Here is a 12,706-nt window from a genome sequence, read left to right as displayed (position 1 = left end):
AGCGCCCGAGTCTGCAGGGCCCTTCCCTGGGGCAGTGCGGAGGTGTTTCTCGGGGAATCATTTCCAGAGCACACTGCAGAGGGCTGTAGATCTGGAGCTGTTTGGCACACAGACTGCTGTGGTTTGATTCAGAAGATAACTGTTCGGGTTGCTGAAACCGGTTTAGTTCCTTCGAGCCTGCCATTGCAATAGAACAGGTTTTCAGTCCACCTGAGCTATCGGTTACTTGAGTTTCTACACATTTATCCCCTGTTCTTTGTAGGTAGTTTTATGCTTTTAAAGTTAACTGTTGCTACTTCACAAGAGAAACCATTTTCAGACAACAGCAGTCCTCTGTAAAGCCTCACCCTTTGCCACCGCTATAGAGTTAGAAGGGATTTTGCTCAGGCAGGTCCAGGGACCGAAGGGGCTTTTTTTCCCCAGGTAATAACACCGTACCACTGCAAGAGTTTTGAGTTCTTCCCAGTACGTAAGAAGTGAGACCTGTCAGATCCATCTTCTGTAACGCACGCGTGAATAACTTTATCATGGTTCACTTCTGCAGCCTCCGGAAAGCTCTGGTACTCCAGCCCCCTTCTAAGCCGCAGTAGCTAAGCTTATGGGATTCACATCTGTGTAACAAGGTAGCACAGGATGCACTGAGCACTACATAATTGCAAGGAAGTTTTCCATCCCTTTATTCTTAGGGGGAAGAAGAGAGAGGGGCATAGGAAGCTTCCTTGCTGCTGTAGTGTTTTGGCTTCCTTAGTGTCTCCTGCACTTCCAGTTCCGTTGGGTGATAGTCTGCCCTCTCTGCCTGCCTAGAAGGCAAGAGACTGACAGAGCAGTCCTGGAGATCCACCATCAATGTACTAGAGGAGGGTATCTCCCTGTGCTGCGAGGGAGTGGTCTGACAGTGCCAGTTTTAACATGGCTATTATTTTCTACTTAGATTCTCCAAGTATTATGGATATTTCAATAACCCCAGAAGAAGAGAAAAAAACAAACGTTAATAATGTGCCAGACTATGTCAGCGATATCCATACGTACCTTAGGGAAATGGAGGTGAGCTGCTGTTTCCTTGTTTGCATATGGCTTATGAGGGGGAAGTTTGGGGTTGAGAAATGCATCTCAACAATTGTGTACCACTACAGGGACTAGTCACTGCTGTGAACACAAGACCGGTTTCTTGTGATAAAGTTGGATGTACCGCGCACTGAACGCAAGCTAGAAAGCAAGATTACAGAAATACGATTTACTGATCCTAGACTTGCCATTGGTTACTTCTGACCTATTTAAACCTTGGTAAATGGAGTTTAAATAGCTGCTTCCCTCCAGGCACTTAGTCCAAACTCAATCTTTTCTGTCATCTAAACCTACAGGTGAAATGCAAGCCTAAAATGGGTTACATGAAGAAGCAACCTGATATCACAAACAACATGCGGGCTATTCTTGTGGACTGGCTGGTGGAAGTTGGAGAAGAATACAAATTGCAGAATGAAACCCTGCACTTAGCTGTAAATTACATTGATAGGTTTCTTTCTTCAATGTCTGTTTTGAGAGGAAAACTTCAGCTTGTGGGCACTGCAGCTATGCTGCTTGCATCGTAAGTGAAATTGCTTAATTTAACATTCCGCTTGCTGGTCTCATACAGATGGAAACCTTGTGGCTATCACATTTCTGTTGCCCACTGTCAGATTGACTCAGGAGGCTTCACATTAGAAGAAAAAGCAGCAGTTATCCACCTAGAAGCTTGTCAGTTTGCATGAAACTCTGCAAGCAAGGTTCTAGGCTATCTTTGTAGATTGACCTAATGTGAGGATTTGTTACTTCCAGCTGCAGCAGCAGCAGGCTTCTAAACAGTATTTGAAGGAATGTGCACAAGGCATGTGAGAAGAAAGCTTTGCTTGCACCAATTATTAGTTTAGCGGGTTCTTCTGCAATTTTACTAACTCTGAGTCCCAGATTGCTCAGTGCCAAAATATCAGGCTGTTGTAGCTCTGTAATTTAAAGTTCTGCTGATTCAAGAGCTACTGAACCAAGTGCAGCAAACGTGCTCAGCAACAATGCCCAGCTACTTCACAAGTCCGAATTTAAACTAGCATGCTGGCTTTCACTAAATGTTTCTGGTTATCTGGTTTGCTAGTACCCAATTATTTGCTCATAACTCTTTCTCCTGGCAGAAAGTTTGAAGAAATCTACCCTCCGGAAGTAGCAGAGTTTGTCTACATCACAGATGACACCTATACCAAGAAGCAAGTTCTAAGGATGGAACACTTAATTTTGAAGGTTTTGTCATTTGACTTAGCAGCTCCAACAATCAACCAATTCCTCACTCAGTATTTCCTCCATCAGCAGACAAATGCTAAAGTGGAGAGCTTATCAATGGTGAGTAAGAATTACTAGCTTGGCCTGTCTAACTACAGAGTTATATTACTATTACTGCTCTTTACAAATTCTGTTTCCTATTCCCAGTAGCAAAGAAATGCTGAAGGATTCTTCAGTCCAGGCTTCCCTGCCTCCTCCAGTCTTTAAATGCGTAGCCTCTCTGGGAGGCTTCTGGAGAGTGTATACAGTACGCCACGGGCTCCTCCAGAAGTGGTGCCACACCACTGGAGACTTCATACTCCTGTTGCTACTTACTATTTGAGATATGCTCCAGGCTGGCACTTGCCGTGGCTCAAGCATGCACGCTTACTCAGAGCAGGCAGAGACTGATGAATTTTAATTTGGGGTTTGTTTCACGGTTGGATGTTTTCCTCTTTCTTATCTGAAACTGCCACGCCTGCACACTTGCTTTGGTTAAAAAGGACTTTTGTTTTGGTTTTCCCCTCAACAAGCAGTGAGCTGCAAATCCAGAGGCTGATTTCTAAAGCAGAGCATGGATAATGTTTCAACTAAAGTTATATTCAATCCTAACTGTATGGCAGGTAAAAGAGTTCCTAAATGGGAGCCTTTGTCTCATTGGACAGAGGTCATACTTGACTACACTCTTGCCTCTAGATCTTACATACCTCTAAATATAAAACATGGTGTTGAAAAAGCCTGAGTGGGAACACTTTGACAATAGCTAGCAGCCGATGCTACAAGAGAAACATTTCTGGGGTATGTTCCTCATGTTTTGATCCTGTATAGGGACTCAGAATTGCAGGTAGTGGCTTATTGTGTCAACTCTCACTTTTTTTCTGTGTCACTGTCTGATGTGTTGATCAGTGCCAACCTTGTCTTGAACAGAGCATCAGCATTAATTGAATACATCTCTGGGCCAATGGAAACTAGTAAAAGCTGTTTCTCCTGGCAACTGATGGCAGGATTGGAAACTTAAATTAGGATCCTAGTGCAACTGTTAAATGCTCTTCTACTTCCTCGTCTCTCTTGCAGTACCTTGGGGAGCTGAGTCTAATTGATGCTGATCCTTACCTGAAATACTTGCCTTCAGTTATTGCTGCTGCAGCATTTCATCTAGCAGACTATACAATCACTGGACAAACTTGGGTATGTAGCACTACAACTTGAGCCTTCACGTACCTTTATGCGTGTTTAGTGTATTTGTGCGCAGTTCTGAATGTCGGGGCCTGGGCTGCAGGACCTGCAGCCCCTCCGTACCCCTAGGCTGTTAATTAGGGATTGCTCTCTATGGTATTTGAAAAATGAGGCGGGGGACCTTTTCTTGCAAGGAAGAGGCATCTCTGACACTCTCTGTTCTGGTGATTCCCCCCCCCCCCCAAAGCTGTAAGCAGCTTCCTTATGATGAGGAAGTTAGCAGAAAGCCTAAGCACTGGAGGCAAGGAGTACTTGTTTAAAATGAGAGTTTGCAGGATTACTGTAAATCTATATGAAGGGCTAAAATCTGAGAAGTGAGTATTACACGGCTTTGTGCTTGAGATAACGAGACTCTGCCAACTACCAAGACAACAGAGTCTCAACAGGAAGCTAAAAACTCCACTGGTGGTCATCAGCATCACCAAACAAAAATGCTCCAATGTCCCTTTGTTCCCTCAGCCTGAATCCCTGTGCAAAGTAACAGGCTACACCCTGGAACACATCAAGCCTTGCCTCATGGACCTACACCAAACCTACCTCAAAGCAGCACAGCACACGCAACAGTCCATAAGGGAAAAGTACAAGAGTACAAAGTGAGTATCTGTGGAGATGTATGATCAGCGGTTAGGTTACACCTGGGCTGCTCTAGCACATAATTGCTTAGTGGGGCAAGGGGTGGGGTGTCTCTAGAGAGGAGTCTTCAGTAGACTCAACTAACCAAATCTGACATATAAGCAAAATGGTGACAAGACTCCCAAAATTTTTGCACAATGCTTTGTTGGGCGATATTTTGTGTTCACTACCAGGCCTGCTATCACTGCCTGAACTGTCAGGTAGAAACTGGAGGAATTTTCTTGACATTCCTACAGTCAGTAGGCAGGAGGTGGTACCTAATGCTCCTAAAAACCTGTGTCAGCATGGCAGCTGGAAAGCTCCAAAATGTTTTCCTGCTGACTGTGCCTTGTGAGATATGTGCTTTGCTGCAGTATGTATGCTATTCTTTACAGCAGAGGGCACTTGAGCACGATGACATCCTGAATCTTTTTTTCCCTCTCTAGGTACCATGGAGTATCGCTTATTGACCCACCAGAGACACTAAACTTATTGTAATAATCAAGAGACTGATCTTTTTTAAAAGATGTATATTACAAGAAAATGATGTACAGTTTTAAACATGGTTCAAAATTCTAGATGCGATCACTCAGAATATTAATACAGGTTTTGATGAACTTAATTATGAAGTTAGTTTTATGTGGTTTTAATGTAAATCTTTTGTACATGCAATCTGGTTAAGATATTTAGCTGGTTTTTTATAAAAATGTTCTCTTCAAGCACGGAATTAACCATGCAAACCAAGGGATGTCTGAGACTGCTTATCTGATCATAAACTAAACATTAATGTTAGCAGTCCATTAGTACAGTAAGGCTTTTTCCTCCTTCCAGGAGTGACTTGGACTTGACAGCAGTATTTGTAGCATTTTTACGCTGTCTAGTTTAAACTGAGACTGATCTGACTGAAATGTGGCTTAATGGCTCTACTACTGTAAGAAACTGTAGAGCTGTGAGGAGAAAACCTTGCTGGAACTGACTCCTGTGGGACTTGAGGCTGTGCCGGTTACCGGAAGCCTAGATTGCCATGTGATGTATTGCAGATCTCCTTCAGGTTAAAGGCTGAACGCTCTGCTGCAGGGACTGCAGGGCTAACACTAGTACACACCAGTTCATACTTCCCTCTCCCAGTAGGTAGGAAGTGGTCATGCTCTAGGTATTTTCTAGTCAAGGTGTGAAAGTCTTACTAATTTAAACCCACAGAGCTGCCACGGATGTGTTAGCTGTCCTGAAAGCCCACCAATGCTTACTAAAGAAAGCAGAGTTGTTAATCTGGTTACCTGGCACCTCTCTATGGCAGTGGAGGGTGAACTACAGCCCTGTGCCCTCACAAGGAGGGAATGTCTCCTGGTGTGGAGAGGGGGCTATGTGCAAAATGGCCCCAATTCTGTACATCCCTCTTGCTTGGAAAGGGTTCCTCTGTCAAGCTGACAAGCACCATTACAGTGAGACAATTCACATGTGTCAAAGCAGTAATTAGCAACTTGCTGTTATGCCCCCACCCCTGCTCTGTAGTCTTGAGTCCTCCATGAGCCAACTTAGTTACAAAACCAATCCAGTCAAGTGGTGGTGGCTTATCTAGTCAAAACTATGCAGCAGAAGCTGCCCCTTTGGCCACTCTGAGGTTTTTGGGATGCACTTTGACTTTTATATGTGTTCTAATGTTTAATGAAGAACCATTATTTCCTTGGTCTACCATGTTCTCCCATAGTCTTTATTTAGCTTAATTTCAGTTGCTTGCTACTGAAAAACTAAAACTACTTGAGGAGAAAACCGCACAGTATATCATGTCTGGTGCTTACTATTGGAAATGCCCTCACTTTAGGGGAGAGGGAGTTTCTATGTACAGGAACGTTTGCCACAGATGCAACATCAGTTTGTGACCTTGGAAGGGCAACTCAAAATGCCAACTGGCAACTATCCTTTGAAGACACAGAATTCCTCCCAAGAAACTGGGTTCTGCCTTCCCCTGCTTTTTTGTGGCATATACTGGAAACTTTCAAGACCATTGAGAAATATGAACATTGGGAGAGTCATAACTTTTAAAGGAAGTTAATGAATAATTTCCCCCAGAAAAGATCAAGTAGCAGTACCAATTCAGTGGTTTATAGTATTGATTTACTGCTTCGTACAATGTCTCTTTGCTCTATTTTCAAGGGAAGTTCTGCTGTTCATGTTCCCAGAACACAGATAAAAATTCTCCCTTGGCTCCCTAAGCTTTACTTTCAACATACTGATATGACCTCCTGCATAGCCTAAAAAAATGCTTCAGCCGTGGGCTGGCATCTCTGCCCAGTATAACTATGTTCCTCCTTCCTCACTGACAGCTCTTGCTGCTGCATAAGTAATATCTCTTTCCATCTTCCCATTCTCTGAAGTTAGTATGGGATCATTCTAGTTCTTGCTACCAAGTTTTGAACAAAGTATCCCAGGTTGTACTGTACTACTGTTTTGTCCATCCACTTCTCCTAGTCCGTTCAAAATAAAGTTTCTAAGGAACGTGGGGTATGAGATGTGTGAAGAGAGAAACTGTTTCCTGAAGATGCTTACGGTCTTGTAGTACTGTGGAAGTAAGAACAAACTGAATCTTCACTCATTCTTGCACTGCAGACAGTGACTTTGGGTTGGAAGAAGTGACACTAAGAAAATGCATCGGTTTAGCTCCTTGAGGGATGGGGCTTTCTGTGTTTGTCCTTTTCTGAAAGAGCACAATTTGATTACAGCTTTGCTGGGAGCATTTTTTTTTTTTGAACATTAAATTTTAAACCTAATCTGGGGAATGTTTTATCTGCAACAGTAACTTCTCTCCTGTTCATATTTCATTGAATACTAAGGTCACATGTAAAATAGTCCCACTTTGCTCTTGTAAATATGTGCATGTTTCCCATTCGACTTGGTTTTCAAACAAAACAACTAGGTAAGGTATTTTGGAAACCTCCTCCTCTCTTCTTTGTTTTGCCTTACTCTAAACTCAGAGCCTAATTCTTCACTGTAGCTCAAGAAGCATTCCTGTCTGTTGCATGTAATATTTAATTAAACTTTTTTTAAAAACTCCATTGCCAAAGTATGAATTGCTTCTCTGAAAGTCTTGCAGAATTTCTGTGCTATGTTGTTAAGTGCATGCATTTCTGTTGGTTTTTACACAAAGCTGTTTCAGTGAAAGGTAAGACGTGGAGTGACCAGGGCAAGGTCTTACTCACAGCACACTACTTCACCTAGTGAGGAACATTCCCAGGTATAAGACACTTCCAAGGTGTGGCAATAGCTACCTTAACTAAAAGTAGCTTTTCCTGGCATTAAACTTGAGCCATAATTCCTTGTACCAACTAAACTCTGCCTATACAAAGCTCACTTTGGTAATTGCAGAAGCTGTTTGTTACAAAAACTATGCATCTTACCTCTGCAATTTAATTAAACAAGTCAGTTACAAGTTGAACTAGTGAGTTTGCTGCTGCAGCTAGATGCTAACCACGGGATTTCACTTACATGCAATTTTTTTTTATTTAAAGCTGTGAAGAATAGTTTATAAAAATATACATAAAAGCAGGACCAGATATGGGGTGGGAGGAAACAAAATTATCTACAAAATTAAGTTCAGCAATGATAGACCCAATTATTACACAGCATTTCTGAAGGAGGAATGACAGCTTTAATGAGCAGCTCTCTTTTTTCTCCTCTTTTTGTTACATGCTTTCTTACTTGTATTTTCTTGCTTCGAGTTGGCCTGTGTTCTGTGAGCAAACAACATTTGTATCAAAGAAATGTACTGAATAGTTTTATTTCATAAGAACACAGGCTGATCATCCATAACAGGGCAACCATCCACTGTGCTCAGTGCAAAATTCAAAGTTAGCTTCTAGAAAGCATAACAGATACAACAACAAGGATTTCCAGGGCTGGTGTAGGGATGCAGCAATAAATCTTACTTCTTAGAGGTAAAGCTTAAGATTAAGGTGTAAAATTCTCTGCAACATCTCTAAGGAACAGCTTATTCACATCCACTTTTATGGTCTTGCTCCCTTTCAAATGATTAAGATTTAGTCAAATACCTATAACCTCTTCAGACAGCTGCAGGTCAGCCAGGATGACTGCCCTCCTAGGACAGGAGCAAACAAACTAACCTTGATTTAAACTTCCTCACTCCTGGCTCTGTAGTGTCTTGATCAACTGACACCTTTCTTGGCCTTGCCAAAATCCTGTGCCTTCTGAAAACACTTTACAACTTCCTTTCCCCTCTTCATCTCACAAGATGGTTACCTTGTTTTCTTTGGTAGTTCTTGGGGTTCCAGAATGATAACTTCTTCCTCTTCACTGTCAGACAGTACAATAGGTTCATCTAAAAAAAAAAAAACAAACAAAACACCAAGGAAACAAACAGACCCCAAAACAAACTCACAAACTGGTGATCAGTTTTGCACAAACTTTTTCTGTAACTAATAACCACAGTGTTTTTACAGAAACATTCAAAGTGGCAAGTGCTTAATTTGAATCCCTCCATATACTGCAGCAATCAAGGTTTCCAGGGGAAGTCAAAGTAGCAAATGGGTGTAACTCCCAAGTTCCACTTTCAAGTGGAAAATGGCTGATAGTTCTCCTTCCTTGCTAAGGACCTCTTCCACATTTTAATTCTAGACTCTTAATAAAGTGATGTTATAAGCATATCTAATAAATACTTACCCTCCTTAGTTTCCTTCATTGTACTTGTATCCTCAGTTTCCATTTTCTGACATTCAAAAGCAGTAACCTCACTTTCACCCTCCTCTTCCACTGCTTCCTCCCTCTCAGATTCTTCAAGGTCTCCCCAGGAGTCCTCTATTCCTTCCCCAATTTGGGCTGTCCCAGGAGTGTGCAATATTGGTTTTGCAAAACTGAAGTAGTTAAGAAAAATCATGGTGTTTGCAGGTAACTCTGTATTCTGAGAGCAAAACAGTTGGTTTTTAAGCTGGATCCTTTCTCCCCAGGGGAGAACATCCTTAAAGTACCTTCTTCTCAAGGTACTGGAACAATCAGTCACTTCAGACCTCAGTTTTGCTCTTTATACTAGCAATTAAGTTACCTAAAAGCAGTTAGGTCACCATGTCCTCTGCAGGCTCTAAGGCCACCTAAGCTGTGAGGAATGGTGGATGTGTGTTTAGCTTCTAGCAGTGGGGGGGAAGCCTGTTTTTTCCCCTGAATAATACAACAGAAAGGATACACTTCTGAAGGAGGGTCAGCTTTAGTGATGATTTCTTCTGCTTGTTCTTCCACATTGTTAGTATCAACAGCAGCGCTTTCCATTTTGAAGGAAGTGATCTTTTGATTCGGTATAGATTCTGCAAAGCCGAACTTCCCACCTTCTTTCCTAGTCGTTCAGTGACAGACATTATTTCAGGATGTTTCACACTTAAAAATGCTTTCTCTTTTCAAGTTCAAATATACAAATACTTGTTATTGAAAACAAATGCAAGAGAAAATTGCTATTCAAACTACAGATTGACGGTAATTTTTAGTATGTCTCTTAAAAATACCCATTTCCCTTCGTTCCCAAAATACTCACCTGACTTTCTGGTCATTCTCCAAGGCTTTCTGAATTACTTCTGTTATTTCGGTAACCTTAACAGCTGTTATTTTACTGCATCTCAGAACCTGTTTGTCATATATATACAACAACAGGTTACAATCACCAAAGCAAGATGTTCTTAAACTGCAGAACATCATAGGAGTTACAAACACTTAAAATAAAATATGGCATCTTAGTATGTGGGACTAGATAAACTCTGAGTTGATGCAACAGGTTAATACAACAGCCTCTAGCCATTCATGAGAGTGCGATGCAAGTTCATTTACAGACTCCATTAGCCAGATCCCAGGGGAAAAAAAAAGTGTGTCTGACCAATAAATGTTTCTTTTCTACATCTCTTCTTCAGCATGATGCACACTAGTATGCTTTTCTCCTAGAACTAAAAACACATAATCTTTTCCAGTTAAACCAGGTAATTGTTTTCTCAGTTTCCAGATCTTAAGGTCATTTCAATATCAAGATTACAGCACAGGAAGTAGTTTATATAAGAGAGAAAGACTGGTTAAGACAAAGATCTACCTGCTCCTTTACTAGCATAATCCCTCCACTGGACTGGATGGTACAAATTTCACGATGTTTGTTCATGGCAATTACAAGGAAGCCATCCATTACACGTTCCTCTCGTTCACTTGGATCCACCAATAAGTAGGTCCTAGAATCAAGTTTTTAAATATTAGACAACAGTAAAAGTTTGAGGCCTTACAATTAAATAAAGGAACTGGTTTACATATTAGTAATTATAGGCATCCTCCCCCCGAAAAGTTTTCTATGCCATCTGTGGAAAGCTGCTGGTTAGTCAGTTACACTGTGCAGAACACCCAAGTATCTCCCATGGCATCTCACTTCAGATAAAATGTTTCAAGAAATCTGCTTGTCATCACAAATATCTTTAGGACTCTTCTGTGTTTAAAATCACTTCTGCAGAATTGTCAATAAGCTATTTCTGTCAAAAGACTTGAAAATCTTACCCTTGCTGGAAGAAGGCAAAACTGACACAAATAGGCATGTGGTGGATACTCAAGGGGACAGGATCACGTTCCTCAGGAGCATACTTTGAAGAGAATTGGCCCAGAAGACAATTATTTACGAAACACATTTAATTTTAAAATGATGGACTGCAGAAAGATATTTAAAGAAATAAAAAGCAAAGAAAATAAGGCTAAGAAATGTTTAGTAATCTAAATATTAACAAATTTATTTTTACTCTTCTTATACAATTTTTTCTGTTTACTACCTACATAGGTAAATACAGCACCTTCATCAACCCTGTGCTTGATTGGATAGAAATATTGTAAAATACTTACCTTTTACAATTAATATTCCCATAAAGTGAGGTTGATAAAATTCTGTATTCAGCAGCCTTTCTTACTATCCTTTCACATTTTGAACAGCAACACATTTATTCTAGAACTCTGAGTATCTTGGAGTTTACTTGCTTACATAAACATTTAATTCCCCCTTTTAAACACAAAAAAAGTTACCTGCGATGCCACAGCATTTACTATGATCTGGTACAACTTACCACAGTTACTTCCTCTCCTTGCACAGATACATCTGGTCTGCGAAAATGACACAGAGCTACAATTCCTGCGATGCTAGCAGCATCAATCATGTTACCATCATGATTTAACACGTGCAGGTCCAGACGAATTTGCCAAACCTGAGAAAAAGCATACATAGCCGCTTGGCAATTTGTACCATGGTTCTATAAAAGTTGTTGCTTTTCAAAATAATTCTATTGTTTTAATCATAAAAAGAACCAGCATATATTCTTCAGGTCTTTGCTTAAGAAATTAAGATGAAAGATCCGGGTATATTCCAAGATAGCCAGTGTGCTAGATTTAAGCCCTGGTTAATTACGACAAAATACACAAAACTTAAGTACAACTTAAAACTTTATTCTGCAAAGAAATATTAAAGTGTGCATGATTTCAACTACTTCAAAAAGCCAAGGCAGATATGCAAGTTAAAAATACCTGTAAAGTCAGATGTGTGGATCCTTACATTAACCTAAAATAGAAATTTCTAGGTTCCAAAGCAAAGTGGAGGTGACCTTAAAAACAGACTAGATGTACCCGTTAGTTTAAAACCACTTGAAATTAGTAGGTTTTCATACCTTTTCACCAGCAACAACACAGAGAGATTCAGTATCTATACATTCCGAATTTCTCAGGCATCGTTCTATGAGGCTGTTCAGTTCCACCAGTAACTCGGATTGCCTGTCAAAACAAAACTAACCCAACTTGAATATGATCACCGCTATATACTTACATGTATCAAATCCGTGTCTCTTATGTCATTCTTGTTTAATCTTTTTAAGAAAGCTACATACCTGCCAGGCTCAAAACCAGGTGCAGCCATTGGTGAGAGCTCAACATTAAAGAAGAGTATACCTTCTGTAGGCCGGTTTGGCCTGGGGGGAACAAGTTCACACGAGACTTGCCCAAGAACCCTGCAACGGTAAATAAACCACTGAGTTGTAGAATTTAGCAGGAAAATGCCCCTACCACTAGAAACAAAATACATACTTTGAAAAGACACGCGTTCAGGTTTTTGTTTGTATTTCTTACTCCTGACAGTTCCGCATTCAATGCCAGTCAAAGGTATTTAAACACTGGTCAACAACTGAGAGAATCAATAGAAATTGGAACATGCTTCTGTCTTTTAGGCTTAAAAATAGACTCCAATACCTGAGAAACTGTAACTAAACATTTATCTAAGTGCATACACTCCACTTTTCTGCATACAAAATAAGGATGTCTGATTCCTGGAAGACAGCAAAACCTCTGCATTCAAAAAATTAGAACAGTGAATAGAAGGATGAAAAATTAAAATAATTGTGTATTTTATAAATTCCCTGTAATCTACAGCCAGCACAGAGACCCCATCCCTTCCCTTTCCACTCCTCTATGCTCCTATTCTTGAAATCCTCCGACCTGTAGATGCAGTCCTTTAAACCTATTTACCGTGATTTCAGCGGGCTCTGCTTCCACAGGTTTGGAGCCGTAACGGTCG

At 40.8% G+C, this 12,706-nt stretch overlaps 2 protein-coding genes across 2 annotated transcripts; one reads left to right on the top strand and one right to left on the bottom strand.

Annotated features, from left to right (window-relative positions):
- Positions 1-931: 931 nt before the first annotated feature.
- On the top strand, positions 932-4,963 carry CCNA2 (cyclin A2; the record flags this gene model as incomplete). The annotated part of the gene is made up of 6 exons (XM_010083550.1): positions 932-1,044; positions 1,362-1,585; positions 2,163-2,367; positions 3,361-3,474; positions 3,982-4,115; positions 4,581-4,963. Coding segments are annotated over 6 exons (842 nt in total), but the record flags the coding sequence as incomplete, so codon positions are not given.
- A 2,817-nt stretch (positions 4,964-7,780) lies between these two features.
- On the bottom strand, positions 7,781-12,139 carry EXOSC9 (exosome component 9). Its single transcript, XM_010083549.1, has 10 exons — positions 12,024-12,139; positions 11,808-11,910; positions 11,214-11,351; positions 10,660-10,742; positions 10,211-10,343; positions 9,668-9,756; positions 9,326-9,472; positions 8,809-8,999; positions 8,389-8,467; positions 7,781-7,862 (listed from the first exon to the last, which is right to left on the bottom strand). The coding sequence occupies exons 1-10, from the start codon at positions 12,050-12,052 to the stop codon at positions 7,781-7,783; spliced, it is 1,074 nt and encodes a 357-aa protein (XP_010081851.1). The 5' UTR covers positions 12,053-12,139.
- Between the last annotated feature and the right edge of the window lie 567 nt (positions 12,140-12,706).

Source organism: Pterocles gutturalis, unplaced genomic scaffold (assembly GCF_000699245.1).
Source record: "Pterocles gutturalis isolate BGI_N339 unplaced genomic scaffold, ASM69924v1 scaffold52610, whole genome shotgun sequence".
NCBI classification, from domain to species: domain Eukaryota; kingdom Metazoa; phylum Chordata; class Aves; order Pterocliformes; family Pteroclidae; genus Pterocles; species Pterocles gutturalis.
The sequence above is the reverse complement of the archived record's forward strand: the minus strand, read 5'-3'. Positions and strand labels throughout refer to the sequence as shown.